A 13,313-nucleotide genomic window follows, 5' to 3' on the forward strand; every position below is an offset into this window, starting at 1 on the left:
TTTCTTGTTTAGAATACAACAACAGTCCATGACACAACCGATTATGCTTAAGTCACATGGGCATATACAGAAAGATAACACAAGTGTAAAAATATGAACATGTACTGAAAGATCAAATTTGAGACATATAAACTCAGACTAACATGATCAGGCCCTTTCCCAAGGTTTATTGAATATGAAGCTTTCACCAAATCAGTTTTAACAGGTCCAACCCTGATGGAAAATATCTTTTTGACATGCATAACGCATAACACAATTCACAAACTCAATTGTTCAGTAAATCAAATTGAACAAACCATTAATAGAGTTGACATGCTCATAGTTCACTGGAAAAAGAAAAACAGCATATACGTCAGTTCTAAACATGCCGAAAACAGTTTGTCCATGTTCTGGACAGAGTCACGCTATTTTGGTTTGACCCACTCTCATATTAAGTACAACCTGAAACACAAAATAAATTTCCATAATTCTATTCCAACACAGGTTTACTATTTCAACCTCAACAGGGAAACAACATACTTGTGCATGCTAGAGCGTGTTATTTACACTCAAAAGAAACAAAATGTTCAAAACTAAAGGTCCATCATGAAGACAAATCATTGAGAAATGCAGGTTAAGACTCAGTCAATTAAAATCTGCCCTAAACCTAAACATTGGATTCACGCATAATTTTTTTTTTTTTTTGACAAGACTCAGCCGACCCGGTCGGCTGGGTCTGGTATGCTGTCAAATTCATCCAGCGGACTCAGTCGGCTGGGTCAAGCCCTATGCCCAAACGACCTGGCCAACACAGCCCATATTTGAGTAAACATTAAAATTTACTCGATTCCCATGGGTATTCTCTAAAATCTCACATGAAAATCCCATTCATGCTCTTTTTCCCCATTCGCGTCAAGAAGGAAACCTGTACCTTCGAACCAGTGTTTGGGGGCTGCTGTCGTGAGAGGAGTTCGCCGGTAGCGGTGGTACTGCTGTCGCGCACGCAAACGAGAGGGAGAGAGACGTCAAGGAGGTCACTGATGGCTCTGGTTGCTGGTGACAGCAGCTAGGGGGTTGGCTTCGTTGGCCGGCGTTGGTGGTTGCCGCATGCAAGGGAAAGGACGGGAGAAGGGGGAGCGAACTAGAGAGATGAGAGGCAGAGATATGGGAGGGCGAGACTCGGAGACCCCCTCTTATAGGAGAGTGCCCGAAAAAGGAGGAAACCTCCCCGACGGCTGTGCATCGCCCCCCTCTCCCCCTTTGCGAAATTGGGGCTCTGATGTGTTAGGGTTCATTCAGAACCCTAACTCTATGTTTTATCGAGTGTAAGCCCCTTTCTTTTTTTTTCGTTACTTACCTGCTACGGGGGGCGTAGCCCGGGTCCGAGACCGAGACCCGGGATCCAGACACAGTCTGGATCCGCGACACCCCATTGCGATGTGGATCCGTGTCTTACCAACAATGTGGATCCACAAGTTGGATCCAAATGGATCCAACTGTGGATCCCTGCACTAAATTTGTATATTTATTATTTCTTTTCTTTTTCTTTATATATATATATATGCCCCTTTATGGGTCCTGGATCCGAAATACGGATCCTAGGCCCATTTGCACATTTTGCATTATTTTATAAAGGAAAATACACGAAAGATTTCGGTTATTACATAGCATGTCTTAAATCATATGGATTTAAGGGTTGATCATGTCTGCAAATTTCTGTATACATATGCTATGTATTTTTTATGTTCTTGATGATTAAAACATAATTTCTGCATCCTTGAACATGTCTGCAAATTTCTATATGCATATGCTATGTATTTTTTATGTTCTTGATGCTTAAAATTGATCTTTTGCATCCTTAAACACGACAACAAATTTCTGCATGTATATACTATGTATTTTTTATGTTCTTGATGCTTAAAATTGATTTTCTACATTCCTGAACATGTCTGCAAATTTCTGCATGCATATGCTATATATTTTTTATGTTCTTAATGGTTAGAATCGAGTTTTTGCATCCTTGAACATGTCTACAAATTTTTTGCCTACATATGCTATGTATTTTTCATGTTCATGATGCTTATAATTGATTTTTTTGTATCCATGAACAGGTCTAGAAATTTCAGCATGCATATCATGTATATTTTTACCATTCTTGATGATTAAATCCAAGTTTATGCATCCATGAACAGGTCTAAAAATTTCAACATGCATATCATGTACATTTTTACCGTTCTTGATATTTAATTTCAAGTTTATGCATCTATGAACAGGTTTGAAAATTTCAGCATGCATATCATGTATATTTTTACCGTTCTTGGTGCTTAAATTCAAGTTTATGCATCCATAAACATGTCTGAAAATTCCAGCATCACATCATGTATATTTTTATCGTTCTTGATGCTTAAATCCAAGTTTCTGCATCGTTGAAGTGTCTGCAAATTCCTGCATGTATATTCCATGTATTTCTACATTTTTTACCAGATTTACAGCATGTATAGTTCATACATATGTTGGCTGCATCATAAACAGATTCACAGCAGCATATATATACACATGTGTTGTCTGCATTCTGAATAGGTATGCAACAATACATATACACTTATATATGTATTGTCCGCATTATGGACAAATTCGCAACAGCATATACATAGATATATATGTTGTCATATGCTGTTTACACCTTCTACCCCTGTAAATGTGTTGTTTGCATATGTTGTTCGCATATGTCGTACGCGTTATGTTGATTATACTGTTTATGTTGTGCTATATATGTTATATTGACTGCGTTGTGCTGTCCGCGTTCTTGAGTAGATTCGCAGCCTAACATATACACATTTTGTATTGATTGCTTTTGAGAAGATTTGCAGTATAATATATATATATATATATATGTGGATTGCTAGGTTGTCGCCCGGAAGCGACGCGTCACACCGGCGCCCGGGTGTGGTGTCAAATAGGCAAGGGTTCCCTCACTTTGTTGGACGGGTGGGGGTAAAGAAGTTAGTCCAAGACCATAAAATTAGGTTAGCCACTTGGAACATAGGGTCTTTAACTAGTAAGTTTGTAGAGTTAGTAGATGTTATGTGTAGGAGAAAAGATTGATATTTTATGTCTACAAGAGACCAAATGGGTAGGTGAGAAGGCAAAAGTGATAGAACCTTGGGGATACAAGATTTGGTATACAGGAATAAATAGAAATAGGAATGGAGTAGGGATTGTTATGAGTCGTGAGTTTATAGATAATGTAGTTGAGGTCCGTAGGAAGGGTGATAGGATTTTACTTATTAAATTAGTATTAGGTGCGGATATTATAAATATTATTAGTGTTTATGCACCTCAAGTAGGTTTAGATGATTCCATTAAGCGTCAATTTTGGAAAGATTTAGATGGAGTAGTACAAGGAATATCTTATGGAGAAAAGCTTTTCATCGGCGGTGACCTTAATGGACATGTAGGCATTAATAGGGATGGATTTGAGAGTATCCATGGAGGCTATGATATAGGAAAAAGAAACGAAAGTGGAAAAAGGATTTTAGATTTTGGTTTGTCCTATGATATGATCTTAGCAAACACTTGGTTTAGGAAGAGGGAGTCTCACCTAGTAACATTTAAAAGTGGGGTTAATACGAGTCAGCTAGATTTTTTCCTACTTAAAAAGAGAGATAGGGGTTGTTGCATCGATTGTAAGGTTATACAGGGAGAAAGTGTAGCTACACAACATAGAATCTTAATTTTAGATCTTAGAATTAGATAATGCCGCAAAAAGGATAGACATAAGATAGATCCTAAAATTAAGTGGTGGGCACTGAAATGAGCTAAACAAGGAATGTTTGTAGAGCAGGTAGTTAAGGAAGTTGATTGGTGTCTCGAGGAGGATTCAGAATCAATGTGGAATAAGATAGCGGGTGGCATGAGAAAGGTGGCTAAGGAGGTATTGAGTGAGTCTAAAGGCGGTGCACCGCTAGGTAAGGATACATCAAGGTGGAACGAGGATGTCAAATTAGCTATTAAGGTTAAAAGAGAGTGTTATAGAAATCTAAGTAAGAGTCGTGATAATGAGAATTTGAAGAAGTATATAATAGCAAAGAAGGAAGATAAAAAAGTAGTTCGAAACGTGAGAGATAAGGTATATAAGAAGGTTTATGACAAGTTGGATACCAAAGAAGGCGAGAAGGATATTTATAGGCTTGCAAAGATGAGAGATAGGAAATCGAGGGATCTGGGTATGATTAGATATATCAAAGATGAAACACAAAGGGTTTTAGTCAAAGATGAGGAGATTAAGGAGAGATGGAAAGATTATTTTGATAAGCTATTTAATGAAAGTCATGCTCAAGATCTTGGAGACTTGTCCATTCCTTTTCATGAGATGAATCGTGATTTCATGCGCAAGATTCAAAAGAAAAAAATTGCAGAGGCTTTGAAGAAAATGAAATCAAGAAGGGCAGTTAGCCCAGATGGTATACCTATCGAGGCTTGGAAATGCTTGGGAGAGAAAGGTTTAGAATGGTTGACAAAACTTTTTAACAAGATTTGGCGGACAAATAAGATGCCTAATGAGTGGAGGAAGAGTACGTTGGTGCCTGTATATAAGAATAAGGGTGATATACAAGATTACACAAACTATCGTGGTATAAAACTCATAAGTCATACTATGAAACTTTGGGAGAGGGTGATTGAGTTTAGGTTGAGGAAGGTTGTCATGATATCAGAGAATCAATTTGGTTTTATGCCTGGAAGATCAACTATGGAAGCTATACATCTTCTTAGATAACTTATTGAGAGAAATAGAGAGATGAACAAAGATTTGCATATGGTTTTTATTGATTTGGAGAAGGCATACGATAGAGTCCTAGGGACGTTCTCTGGTGGACAATGATGAAGAAAGGTGTTTCTCTCAAGTACATTAGTATAATTAAGGATATGTGTGAAGGAGCAATAACCAATGTCCGCACTTGTGGAGGGGTGACAACCAATTTTCCTATAACGGTTGGGTTACATCAAGGATCTACTTTAAGCCCTTTCCTATTTGCTATAGTGATGGATGAACTTACGAGATCAATTCAAGAAAATGTGCCATGGTGTATGTTGTTTGCTGATGATATTGTTTTGATTGATGAGTCTAGAGTTGGGGTTAATGCTAAGTTAGAATTATGGAGACAGACATTGGAAGCAAGAGGTTTTAAGTTGAGTAAGAGTATGACAGAATATATGAAATGTCGGTTTAGTAAGCAACGAAGTAGTTATGAGAGTGTAGTGAAGCTTGGTGAGCAAGAAATACCGGTGGATGATTGTTTCAAATATTTGGGATCTATCATTCAAAAGTATGGAGAAATTGATGGAGATGTAAATCATAGGATAAAGGTTGGGTGGATGAAATGGAAAAGTGCAACTGGAGTGTTGTGCGATCGTAGAATGCCATTGCGGTTGAAGGAAAAGTTTTATAGGATGACTATTAGGCCCGCTTTACTATATGGTACGGAATGTTGGGCTGCCAAGAGGCATCATATTCAAAAAATGAGTGTAGCTGAGATGCGTATGCTTAGATGGATGTGTGGAAATACAATAAAAGATAAGATTCGGAACGAGGAGATACGTAAGAAGGTAGGCGTTGCACCCATTGAAAATAAGATGAGAGAGAATCGTTTACGGTGGTTTGGACATATTCGACGAAGGTCTAATGATACTCCAGTTAGAAGGATGGAGAAATGGGAAAATATATTAGTTAAAAGAGGTCGGGGTAGGCCTAGAAAGACTTGGATGGAGACGATAGGAAAGGATATGAATGCTTTGAACCTCACCGAGGACATGGCATTGGATAAAAATGATTGGAGGAGAAGGATTCATGTGGAAGACCCAGAATGATTTTCTTTGTTGGTTCATATCGCCGACCCCAATTGTTTTGGGATGAAGGCGTAGTTGTTGTTGTTGCTACATGGCTTTAAATATATATAAATGTTGTTTGTTTGTTTTACAGTTTCGCAACAATATATGCGTTATATGTGAATATGTCGGTTGCATTTGAAAATGTAATTTTTGTTATTATGTGTGTTTCATGTTCTCTGAAAAATCTTGCAATGCTAATTTATTGTGGTAATGTTTGATCTACTGACAAGCCATTGAGGGTTGTGAGCATAAGTTGCTTACGAAATATTAAATTGTGATTTTTGCGTTGCAAAATGATTTTGCTGAAAATTGGTTTTCCTAAATTAATTACAGTTGAATTTAATGGGGCAAGGGCCCGAATTTTTTATTACATGTGGATTTACATAATTGTTCTTATATAAAAAAAAATTATTAAAATAAAATGGTAAAAGAGACCAAACAATGTAATAATTTTCTTTCATGGTGTCTCTCTTAAAGGGTGAGAACCTTGGATGGCAGTCGTGAAAGACCGTGAGGATACTAAGCATCGTATGCATTTGTTGTCCCCAAAAACCCGATTAGTGGTTCATGTTTTCGGCTACGGTTATAGAAAACTTTCAGTCATTTTGCTTGGAGGTGGTGGTGTTGACTCAGTTGTAGTTATTGGTATACCGAGAAAGTGGCGTCAATAGTTGTGGATTTTCATTGATGTCCTGGCATTAGGTGAGGATTCCTAATGTTCTTGAATGGTGAAGATTCCTGATATCGGTCGGAGAACAAGTGTAAAACTCAGTAACTAAAATGCAAATTGTGTTAAGCTACGATTGAAAATTGTCTTAAACCTCGCAAAACTTAATCCATTTTGAGTATCTACGAGTTTGTAAGAAAGTGAAAATTAAATTCGTGTGCATTAAATAAGGACATGCATGTAAAAGCAATTCTGATAAATTAACTTAAAAAGTTATTCATACATGTTGCATTGATTCATGCATCCCTAAATATTTAGCATAAATTTCATGCATCCCTAAATGTTTGATTTAGCATGAAATTGTTGAATGCTTGCTTGAACTGCTTAGATGGTAAGTTTATTCTGATGCTATGTTACATGTGATTCCTCTTAAACTTGTGAGTGATTTACTTTATACTATTTCTCTTATTATTGGAAATTTAGAGGGTCTCGTACGAGAGCTTCGGTTCTTACCCATTTTCTAAAAATGTTTTTCAGGCATTGAGGCTCAGTAATAAGAGAGACTGACTGGCTGGAGGACTTGAGGTTTATGGTTTGGTGGCTCGGGTTCTGATGTGCATAGGATTGGCTAGAGTGGATTTTTGAATTTATGAACTTTATTGACATATTTAATTTAATAAATAAAGTTTAGTTCATTGTTTAAATTTACTTTATGTCTAATATGGTTGATGGGTTGTGAATATTAAATCTGTAATGTGCCCTTAGTCCTTAGAAGGTTTTCTACAATTGTTTAAAAAAAATAGTATTTTTCGAGGGTCAGTTTGGGGTCGTTACAGCAAAGAGTTCCTAAAGAAAACCATCACCTTACCATATGTGTCGTCTGAGTATCAACTGGCGGACTTTTTCACTAAAGCGCTATCATCTCTCAGATTTCACTTTCTTCTTGGCAAACTCTCGGTTGCCATTCAATGAGTTTGAGGGGGGTGTTAGAATGTGGGTTGTATATATATATATATATATATATATATATATATATATATATATATGTGTGTGTGTGTGTGTGTGTGTGTGTGTGTGTGTGTGTGTGTACCCTCCAGGGTATTTTGGTCTTTTGACCAATGGAATATCTTGTAATAGGTATCGCCCATTAGGGGCTTTTTTTATTTACTATTGTAATAGGTTAATTGTCAAGGGAATTTTTGTCCTTGACAATATAACAGCAATATAGCTGTTGGAAGCTCCAACAGCAATATAGCTGTAGGGCCATATTTTGGGGAGCCGCTCGCTCTCCTTTTTGCCTATAAATATGAGGCTTAAAACCCTTGTAAACCTATGCATTTTGTGTGCATTTTGTGTGCATTTTAAGTGAAATAAATATTATATTTTTTATTCTTGTGTGTTCCTCTAAGCCAAGTGGCTATTGTGCTTTTGCCCTTTTTGTGGGCTTTGTATGGGCCTCTTGTTTGAGGTGTGTGGAGAGCTCTTGGTTTCATTATACTCTCCACTTTAATTTCATAATTTTTTTAAGAATACCAGCTCGAGCCGAGTTAAGCTCAAGCTTCACCCAAGCCAAGTTAGGCTCGAGCTTCACGGGAGACGAGTGTGTACAAATGAGTTCAAGCTCAGCTCGAGCTCGAGCCAAGCTTGAACATGTACATTTTTTAACGAGCTTTGCCTAATAAGTCCAATACTGCTTCTTGAAGTTATCTGAAGATGAAGAAGATGATCAAGGATTTACTTGGATAATCAACTTTGTCACCAACTTACTTTACAAAATGATTGCAGCTATTAGTTTATGTTTGGGCCAAATCCAAATTTCGAGAAAAACTAAACTTCAAAAAAAAAGAATCAGCTTAATGCCAGCAATGTAATTCAGAGGCAAAGGACATACAATATCTCATCAGCAACTGCAACGAGTGATGCTGTCAGCAAGCTTTTGGGACTAGTGTCCACACTGTTCATACCATTACTCATGACATGTATCCTATCACAGTTTGCATGGGGCAACTTTTTAACTCTTCCTGCTCTTTCAAGTCTTCCATCTGCAAGTAAATATGCTGGCCTGAAACTGTCTTTGTTGCTAGAAGAGTCACTAACACACAATAAAGAATTAGGAACAGTGTCATAAATGCTCCCAATGGATGTGTACCTGCATACAAGTTACCATAAGACAAAAGATGATCTTCAGCCATAATTAAGGTTCAGCAAATAATGCAAGACCTATGCTACCTATAAATAACCAAGAGAAGTTAATCATAAGGTAGTTAAAGCACATAAACTTCCAATGACTTAAATAAAAAATCATCATTCATCATTAATGTGATAAAGGGAAACAAAAGAATACATGCAAGTGCAACTATTCAATATTCGGTCACCAAGAAGGCTTGCTAATTCAAACAGTCTGATATCTCATTTCCCAGAAAATACTGGTCATATAACTGGACCAAACAAGTCTTTTGCATTGTACAGAAGTATGGGATGTGTTAAATTTGCAGTTCCTAGTGAATCTCAGAATAGAAGTAGCAAATGCATTACCCTTGATCATAAAGACTGCAGTATCGAACTTTGCATGTTAAAAGGAAGGCCCAAACATCCCTGTAAAACAAGAGAATTAGATGTCTGTTAGCAAAGAGCATCCACCATAGCATGATCACCAGAGATTGACAAGGATTTTGCATTGTTTTTTGCTATGAGCAAAAATAACCTGTATGACCAATCCAAAATAGGGTTTACTCGCATGAAAGGTGGCCATCCAGATGAGCTTGGTGAGAACTGTTCCTGGCCAATCTACATGGACAGTATATAAATGATCAAATTCCAGTGCTAAACTAAAACTGTATATTTTGATTTTATAGATGTGAATGCTTTATTAATAACATATCGATCCAGCAAGTGCTCGAAAGCAAATGAAATCTGGTATCTGGCACTGAAGTGTCACCAGTTTGCTACTATACCGCATTAGGATCACCAATACGCGTGCCTAGAAAGATAGCTTTGACAGGCTTTTCCTTCAGTAGAGCTACCAATCCAGACTTGAAATCAAGGCGTATAATTTCCAATTGCAAGTCATAACTGCTCCAGAAAAATAAATAAAAGAACCTAAGCATGATAGAACACTATAGCAAAATATAGAAAACAAGCAATGCATTTGCTTAATTGGCTACAAGCAAGAACCAAGAGATCTATACTCACGTAGAAGCAGTTTCATAAGTAAACATATTGATTTCTGGGAATGCACAGGGACTTTCAAAATATATGGTGCGTACTAGACACTTGGACTTGCAGCTTTTTGCGATTCCCTCAGAAAAATTATTCTGCTCCTCATGTAATGCATAACCAGCTCTTAAGAGATGTAACAAGACCTGCAATGCAGAGCAGTTGTTTGGAATTCCAATTATGGTTACATAATGCCGTAGATTCTTGCGCTTGAAAAAAAAAGAATACCGTTGAGTCCTTCCCTCCATTAAAGCTAAAGGCAACCTCATTAAACCTGTTTATAAAAGCATTCCGGTCACTATTTGGATAAGCACAATTCCGTACCATTAGAAATGTAATACAGGTTTTCTCTCAAAAAAGTAAGTTGAGCTCAAAAAAGAAATATAATACAGGTTGAAAAGAGTAAGAAATGAAGATACAAATATATAAGCAGCTCTCTTGTCCCTTCAGATAGATATTTTAATTTTTAGACTGTCAGCAGATGCATATTCAAAAGCCTTACTGCGTATTTTAAAATTTAGCTTTAAGAGGTGCTGATGCACATGATGTTTTAGAACTTTTTTTATGTTTCTCTTTCTAGCACATAATCTTAATATTACTCACTACCAAATTTTGTCGTTATTATATTAGGGTTAATATCTGGTGCTGGAACTATTGAGCATGAACCACCTTCTTTTCATATTTTTTAGACTTTTTTTATAGATCAAACCTTATGAATGTGATCTACAAGGTCTGTTGACTAGAAAATGAGTCTTGAATCATATGATTGTGATACCTAAGCAGGTTTTTTAAGGGCTTTAAAAATCAACGGCTCACAATACGCTAAAATTTCACGACTCAAAAAAATGATATCTTTAGAACGAAATAACATGATCCAAGGTTTGATCCTTAGTAAACAAACCATGCTGAACATATATATGTGGTCAGATAGAGACAATAAAGCTTGAACCTATGATTTCTGGCTAAATAGTTCCGTGCCTTCGATAGCGCCAAATATTAATCCATTATATTATCTACAATAGATTTGCTCTGCAATAGGTTTTTTCAGATTTGCTAGTTTGAAGTTGTAATACTAATTTTATGCCTTAAAGATTTGCTCAAATCGAAACCAACGATGGAGCTAAAACTCAATAACAAAAAGCTAAGTAATTACAATCAAATAGGTTCAAAAGCAGTTAGTCCACCTTCACCCCACTTCCAATTATAATCTTTCCCACCATGTATCTCCTCTCTCACTCTCCCAAATATAGTCAAACAATAGACTAAGTCATAGCACATAATCAACACAATTTCCTTGGCTATATGCAAATTCCCAAAATGAAATGCTACCAAACATAGTGGAGTGGAAACCAGATAAAAACGTTAGAATTTCTGTTTGCAGACTCTCTAAAAACCGAGAAAATCTTAAAATTGAAAGAAAAAAAGAAGAAGCAAAATTCCGCTTACGAATACAACTCGAAAACGCGCTGAATCACGTAGATTGCATTTTTATACTTGGTCTGCAATCTCCGATCCTTGCTTTCTCTTATCGCCTCATCAATCTCCATCCCTGTATCATAAAAAGAAAAAAAAAACACCCGAAATAGGTAAATATCGAGCCTCAGAGCATCGTAATCTCGATGATAATCGAAAAGAATCGATCGATATCACCCGAATTCGGGGAATTTGATCGAGCGCTCAGCGGGCGAGCTGAACGAAGAACCAATAGTCGGATGGACGGAGAAAAAGAAAGGATCTACCTTCAAGTGCTTCGCCGGATCCGACGGAACTCCAAGGAAGGAACTCGCCGGATGGCGGGAGTTTCGACGCCGGAGACGGTCGGAATCCGGCCTGCGGACGACGAGTGCCCTGAACTCGGAAGGCTCGCTCGTTCTACTTCCATTCTATCGGAATGATTATTGATTAATTAACTCCAATTTCTGCGTAATTTACGGAAATACCCCCGTCCTCCTTCTCGGGCAACATAAATTACAAAATCCGCTCAATTTATTTGGTATTTACAAAACCGCTCACAGATGTATTTATGTTTTTTAGTTAACAAGAGAAAACCATCCTTCTCATTGACGAGCTCATTGGTGTAAAAACCTCAAGTCTCCATCCTCGCAAGAGTGTATTCATTCAGCCTCTGCGTTGCAGTAAGGATCGCAAATTCAGGGTTTCGAACTCGTGATGTCCGTTCAACTTATCGACCTGCACAAGTCGTCCTTACCAAATTAGTGGAGCCCTTGTATGCTCACATGTCAGTTAGTACACTTAAATACTTAATCACCCTTTATTATTTATTTATTTTTTTCAGGGGCACACTTGGTCCTAAAATCACTATTTGACAATTGTTGAATCACATAATTAGAAGTACTTCAGACCCTAGGTGGGTATTAGAAATGTATTAAAGAGAAGTAGGTGCTAAACATAATAACCAACAAAGCAGGTAGCTTTCTGTAATTTGCTCTTACATCTTTTTTTGACAAATTTACAAAGGGCCCCAAACAAAGCAGATTAGCTTGTGTGGCAAGAGCAGTTAGTGCAGTGTACGTCACTTTGTGTTTGGTAAGTTGCCAGTTCGAACCCCCAAGTGGTATGGTTGTATAACTGGTAGGCTACTAACCCCAGCTCTCTCTGTCGAAAAAAAAAGCTACCGACTGAAAAGCCCTCATTGTTGATTTCTTTAATTAAGTACTCGGAGAAACAACCTAAACCCTAAGGGGAAACACTTGAAGGGTGAATTTGAATACCTGGAATCTTAAGTGCATATAGTGAGTATGGTGTGGGGCCCACATTAGAACCTTTATTGTCATGCACTGAAGATGTAAGATTCATGAAACTCAAGTGCATGGATCTCGGGTACAAAGATTGAGATGCATGCACTCAAACCCATCTTTAAGGTCCAATTATAAAGTTGAATTTGGCTGCATGGACCTTTCAAGACTAATTTAGTGAGCATGTTCTTGAGTAGTGAATGATGTTTTTTTTTCTTTAAATAAGCAAGTTGAGGTTAGGGCAGACTCCATATCCACAAAACTAGTATAAATTGCAATATTGTGTTGCACATTTGCATTCCATAACTCAAAATTCCCAATTTCCCAATTTTATGGGTTAAGGGCCGCATCCAAACAACATTTTTTTTATGAGAAGGGAAACCACCAAGTTTTTATTTTTTATTTTTTGAATTTCTTTGGTCTAGCAAAAGAGAAAAAAAAGAGTTTTTACTTTACAAGCAAGAAAGAAATCACCTACTCCATTTTCAAAGTACATGGGATGAGTGAATGAAAATTGCCGTGGCAGTAGCATGAAAGTAAGGTTGGTGGAGTTGGTTAGGTCATAAATTGATCTGAAATTAGTCTATGGTCACACTTTGATAGTTTATGACAAAAATATTGTCAAGCTTGTTCACACCAAATGCACCAATTTGTCTATATTATGCACTTGCACACCTATGTGATCATACAAATAAAGATATTTTAACTTACTCAAAAGAGCTATGCTCATCATCAGATTTGAGAACCCAGGATCGCTGGCTGACCCCTTACATTTATCCAAAGAACTGTGAATTAAGGTGCAAGGA

General features: G+C 37.2%; 1 protein-coding gene across 4 annotated transcripts in view; it reads right to left on the bottom strand.

Annotated features, from left to right (window-relative positions):
* The window catches only part of LOC149835910 (bifunctional cytosolic FAD synthase/FAD diphosphatase-like), a 103,985-nt gene extending 92,354 nt beyond the window's left edge, over nt 1–11,631 (bottom strand). For 3 of the 4 annotated variants that reach the window (XM_090008847.1, XM_090008845.1, XM_090008848.1), the window contains exons 1-8: nt 11,491–11,618; nt 11,198–11,300; nt 9,980–10,025; nt 9,728–9,897; nt 9,490–9,607; nt 9,240–9,322; nt 9,071–9,130; nt 8,427–8,684 (exon numbers count right to left, since the gene is read on the bottom strand). In XM_090008847.1, coding sequence (XP_089864973.1) covers nt 8,427–8,684; nt 9,071–9,130; nt 9,240–9,322; nt 9,490–9,607; nt 9,728–9,897; nt 9,980–10,025; nt 11,198–11,298 — 836 coding nt within the window. In that variant the 5' untranslated portion in view covers nt 11,299–11,300; nt 11,491–11,618. Of the gene's footprint in view, nt 1–8,426; nt 8,685–9,070; nt 9,131–9,239; nt 9,323–9,489; nt 9,608–9,727; nt 9,898–9,979; nt 10,026–11,197; nt 11,301–11,490 lie in introns of all 4 variants that reach the window. The other variant, XM_090008846.1, reaches the window with a different exon arrangement.
* Between the last annotated feature and the right edge of the window lie 1,682 nt (nt 11,632–13,313).

This window comes from Nuphar pumila, chromosome 6 (assembly GCF_984573655.1).
Source record: "Nuphar pumila chromosome 6, dmNupPumi1.hap1.1, whole genome shotgun sequence".
Lineage (NCBI taxonomy): Eukaryota > Viridiplantae > Streptophyta > Magnoliopsida > Nymphaeales > Nymphaeaceae > Nuphar > Nuphar pumila.